At 34.7% G+C, this 5,794-nt stretch overlaps 1 protein-coding gene across 1 annotated transcript; it reads right to left on the reverse strand.

Annotated features, from left to right (window-relative positions):
- Positions 1 to 2,188: 2,188 nt before the first annotated feature.
- Positions 2,189 to 2,620, reverse strand: LOC130038954 (ATP synthase-coupling factor 6, mitochondrial-like). Its single transcript, XM_056130773.1, has one exon. The coding sequence runs from the start codon at positions 2,582 to 2,584 to the stop codon at positions 2,258 to 2,260; it is 327 nt and encodes a 108-aa protein (XP_055986748.1). The 5' UTR covers positions 2,585 to 2,620; the 3' UTR covers positions 2,189 to 2,257.
- Between the last annotated feature and the right edge of the window lie 3,174 nt (positions 2,621 to 5,794).

Genomic DNA, 5,794 nt, shown 5'->3' on the forward strand with positions numbered 1-5,794 from the left:
AAGACCTCTTATAGTCTAGCCTACTGATGTACCTAGAGCAGCATGCATGTGTTTGGTTTTAATATACTTACTTGTATTCTCTTATATACATTTTCTGTCCCTCTCGGAGAGCCTGGCAAGCTACCAAGAGTATCCTGCCTGCATGGCAGAGCCTGGAAAGCTACCCGTGGCATATTCGATATGCCAAAAACAGTCAGAATAATGGGTCTCATTCTACTAAACCTGAAAGAGCCTCCAATACAGCACTGTTGAGAAGGACAAGTAAGGAGAGGCTACTAAAATCTCAGGGCTGGGAAGAATGGAGACGTTACTGGTGCCTGCTCAAGCAAATCGATGAACAATGGGATGACAGTGGTACAGTGATACAGTGATGCTTAGAACTCATTAAAGGCAAAATATTGACAGAAGTGAAATAAATGGCAGAAAATGCTATTCACCTAAAATCACTGTGCCAATTGGCAAGAATGGTTCAAGAGGGTTTTTCTGCTCTGAAGACACTTTGAACTGTGCCCATTTCTCCTTATGGCAGTGTAGTGTGGAAATATGTTCTGTGAGTCTGTTGGTAACATTTTGTAAGATTTTAAGGAATAATACATTGAGATTTATGATCTGCAAGAATTCCACTTGCACCATATATTGGAGATATTGCTGGTGATGATTATAAATGGTCTACTCTTATTTATCTGGATTAATAACTGAAGGGATATTTAACCTGATTTGAGGAATTTAGTAATTATATTGTTTCTTAGAATTTTTTGTTTAACAAAAGGTAACCCACATTTTCCACAGAGGCAGATACTTTTTCCCTTCCTAAATATACATTGGGGATATGCAAGGAAATCATAATTATAGCAATTATAGCACTCTCTTACTAGGTAAATGTGCATCGTGAGAAGCAGCACCATGAAATCCACAAATTTCTGAAATATTACCTTTTTACTTTCCTTCCAATACAAGTGAATGAAATTTGTAAATTTAATGAATTTAATGACATTATTCTATTTTCTAAATGTTGTGGTTCTTGAAAGGTTGTCCTTGTGAGAATTAAACATGACTAGCTGGTTTGACCTAGGGGAACCAATTATGTATCTTCAATTGGCAGGTATTGTCATGGCCACTTACGTGTCAAGGCTTTTGATATCCGTTTGTAACCATAGCCTTACATTTAAAAATACCACTACTTTTTTTGGCAGCCATCCTAACCTAATTAGGAACTAACTCAGACTCGTACATTTGTTGTAAACACATCAGCCGACCATAGGGTCTGACCAGGGCTATAGCATGATTTGAGCCTGATTGAGGGGTTTATCTTTTTCCTACTTCCTGAAATGCTCTTATGGGTCTGGATTATATTCAGCAGTACTGCTTTTCCTTTTGTTTCCCATTTTTGACATTTTAAATTGACCTATTCTCTCGCTTTCATTTTCTAGCTCTTACTCCTATCTGTCCTATTTTTCTACTTTTTTGTTTTGTGCTCTCCCTTTTTTATTGCTATAACTTTATCATTTACACATTTTCAGAAGTTGTTGACAGCTTATAGAACAGAGATCCCCAAATTTGTTTGTCCTATTGCTTATTTTCAGAAAAGAAAACAACTAAACTACTCAGTGCCTCTCTGATAATACACTCTTACATAAACAAATTGAAAAAATGCTATAAAAATTTGTGTTCTTTTATGCATCTATATTTTACTTACATCCTATAATAAAGAAAAGAAAGATATTGTACACAAGACATCTTGAACTTTAAAATGATAAAATTAACTATTATAGCATTTGCATTACATATAAAACATAAAGATAACAAAATTTTAATTACTAATTACCTTAACAATAATCTTGTGATTGGATGAACCTGATGTCTTGCTATTAATTTATTAACATCCTGCTCTATTTTTTAAAAAATAATTATTAATTTCTGGCAACTAATTATTTGCAATTGGTTTCTTTTTTAAGTCAATGGGCTTGTGCCTGCATAGACCTCACATTTCACTAAGTATGATGAAAGAAATACAGTTAAAGAGTTTTCCTCTCTAACCCATAGAGCAGGATAAAGTGTAGGTATTTGCTTTTGTAGTCAGAATTATTGGTAACCATCTTTGAACTTAAATTTCAATTTCTTTTTTTTTCACTCAAAACCAAATTATTTATTTGCAATCAGAATTGAAAGAACATTTGACTGAAGAGATGTGTTCACTCTGCTACTACTTATCAGTTGTAAAACAGAACAAACAACCAGGTAATTTTACATAGTTTCTTCAGGACTGGGGTTTATCAATGACTTCAAATTTGGGTTCTTCAAATGTGAAGTTGGGGAACGTATTCATGTCTGCTTTGCCATACGTTTGTTTAAACTTGAAAAGCTCCTGGTCCAGTTCTTGCTGATACTCTGGGCCAGTATCCACAGGGCCTCCGGATGACTGCCGCTTAGTTTTGTATTCCCTGATCTTGTCCACGAAGATTTTCTGGGCAGGATCAAGTTCCTTATTAAAAGCCACTGCAGTCACACCAATGTTTCTCCTCAAGTGGATGGAGACAGCGGGCTGAAGGAGAAAGGAGAGCCGGAAGAGCCTCTGGAGAATCATGGTGCTTCTGTTCCTTGCACTCGGGCCCGAGCTGCCAACGCCTCAATTTCTTTTTTGTTGTTACTTCTTGTAATCTGGAAATTCCTTTGAGTAGCGCTTGAATAAGCCTCAAACCCAAAAGGGTATGTTCATTTGAAAATATCTTCAAATTGTTTATTGCATTCAAAACCAATAGCCTTCAAGTGCTGACAGTTTTGGTAAGCAAGTCTTCATTATGTTTTCCTACTGTTGATAAATTTGGAAACAGGCTAAATTCTCCTCATTCTAAAATTTCATTTGCACAAGAGAAGTTTTGCCACAAACGTGGAAATAAAAGTTTTAGTTTTCATTAAATTCAACTCATCACTTCAGAACTGTAGATTTGATTCTTTATATTTATTAAACAAGTGTGTCAAATAAGCTATGTAATTTTTGCAATTAATCAAGTTGGCTTGGGAAGACACTTTTTGTTTTCTAAGAACTCTAGCACTAAATCGAAGAGTTTATAAAAGTTCTATACACAGGCACATTTTGATGACCAACTAACTTCTGTATAAAGGAGCAAGTGACTGAATTCTTCATTGTTTTAATAAAACTTGTCCAAACAATCAGTCATTGAATTAATTGCTTCTGATTCGCTGATTGCTTTAATGACATAATATAATGACCTATGTAGACATTCACTCAGATTTTGACAGCTACCATATTTCACTGTACCAATTGAAATTTCATTGCATTACTTGTATCAAGTACCTTTGCCAAAAAGTGGGATGTGGTCATTACATGAAGATTTGAAAAAATATATGCTGCTGTAACTGAAAAGATGGGGTATAATGATTATTCAGCGAAATATAGTAAAGTTTATAATGAATGGCATATATACAATGAAGCAATAGCAAAGCGGGTAGGGTGTTTGCCTTGCACACAGCCAACAGGGCCGACCGAGTTCGATTCCTCCACCCCTCTTGGAGAACCTGGAAAGCTACCAAGAGTACCTTGCCTTTACATGATGTATTCGATATGCCAAACACAGTAACAAGTCTTACAATGTTACTGGGCCCGCTAGAGCAAATCGATGAACAACGGGAGGACAGTGACAGTGACATTGAGAACTGGTTGGTTTTTTGTGTGCGCGTGAAGCAAGGTAGTTTTTATTAAATAAAACTTGCTTAAAAATATGTGAAAGGAGAAAAAAAGGGGAAATATGAGTTCAAGATAACATGGGGTTAAAGAGCAAGCAGAACTTTATTTTTTCAAACATGCAAAACACCCAGAAAAACTCTTGTAGCACCTTATCAATGATGGAGCAAAATCATCAGTAACAATTAGTAAGTAATTTATTATCAGGGGAAATTTTTTCTTAAAAAATATTTCAATACAAGAACATTGATCCTCCATTGCTATTAGTCTTCAAATTTTTAACAAATAAAAATTTGGGGACTCTTTATTTTTATGAATTGGATATAAAATTAAAAGTAAGGTTTCTTTTCCTGGTGAAATTGACCCATCAAGGTTTGAGACTGGATTTTTTTAAAATATTGATATAGTGAGTCTTTCATATCTTGAGCTATTTCATCAATTCTTTGTGTGATAATCTCAAAGAAATGTCCTTAATTATATCAGATGCAGACTGTATAGCTTTGTGCATATTGCCTCTTTTCTAGTCAGTAGATTTAGTTCTTGTATACAGGAAGCCAGCGCATATTCATGTTGCAGAAGTTCAACAGTAGCCAGACGCACCATAAACACAATATCATAAGGCTCTGTGTGGAACTGGTGAATGTGAGCCTTAGATTGCTTTCCAGGCCTGCAACAAACCCATGCCTTCAGTCATACCCCTGTTTCTTTAATATAAAAAGAAGAAACAGAATAATCCACCACAGTTAATGGACAAATAACACTCTGAAAAGGTCCTCGAGCACCCACCAGTTTTTTAACCATTCAGATGATGACTTGATGAAGCTACTTTATAAGCTAAAAGAAACAGTAGTACAGACCTCCACTAGAGAAACTAATGGATCCAAGGAAAGATATTAGTAGCATACAATAGAAGTAGGAGATTTTAACAAGCCGTTTTCACCTCTGGATAGATCAACTAGGCAAAAAAAAAAAAATCAGTAAGGGAACATTGTTAAAGAGATGAGCCTAATAGACATGGGTATCAGATTTTCCACTTGCCCCTCAAAAATTAGAGTACAAATTATTCTCCGATGCACATAGGTCATTCTCTAATGTAAGTCATATGCTGGAACCCAAAATAGGTTTTCATAAAATCAAGAGGACAGAAACCATATCAACCACATTCTTCGACCATGGCACTTTGAAAGTGGAAATTAATCACAAACAGAAACTAAAGAAAATTCAAATATTTGGAAACTTAAAAACTTATCAGTAAACAACCAGTGGGGCAGATAAAAAATCATATAAGAAATCAAATATTCCTGGAAACTGAGAATTAAGACACGAGTTATCAGAACATATGTGACACAGCAAAAGTGGGTCCAAGAGAGAAGTTCTCAGTAATGCAAGCATTAATCAGGAAATAAAAACCCCAAATAAACAAATTACACACCCTTTTGTTGAGAATGATAAACAAAAGAGAGCAAGTAAGCAAAAGGAGATAAATAAAATTTAGCACTAAAATCAGCAAAATAGGAATCTAGGAAAACAATACAAAAGATCAAAACAAAGAGCTTTTTTTTTAAAAAAAAGAATAAACTATATTGATACACTTTAGCTAAACTCACAAAGAAAAAATAAAGTAATATAAAATTAGAAATGATAGAGGGAAAGTTATAACAGATACCCTATGACTCAGTGATTCCTCTCCTGGGAATCTACCCTGAGGCCCAAAAAAATATTGTGAAAAGATATTTTCACTTTTATGTTTATTGGAGCATTATTTGTAATGGTCAAGATTTAGAATCAACCCAATGTCCAAGAAAAAATCAGTTTATAAAGACAGTTAGTTTTACATACGCAATGGAATACTATTTAGCTATAAGAAAAGATTAAAGCAGTCATGCAATTTGCTGTTACATAAATGGAGCCAGAGTATATCATGCTGAAAGAAGTCAGATGGACACATCTAGAATGATATTTCACATACTTGGAATATTATAAAAACACATGGAGTTAAAAAATCAATGGTAACAGATCCTGGGAGTTGACAAACAGAACCGAGTTTGCTATGGGAATAGGATGAAAGTAGATGGCAGCTGAATGAGACCT

The sequence above is a fragment of the Sorex fumeus genome, unplaced genomic scaffold, assembly GCF_029834395.1.
Source record: "Sorex fumeus unplaced genomic scaffold, SorFum_2.1 ptg000081l, whole genome shotgun sequence".
Classification (NCBI taxonomy): domain Eukaryota; kingdom Metazoa; phylum Chordata; class Mammalia; order Eulipotyphla; family Soricidae; genus Sorex; species Sorex fumeus.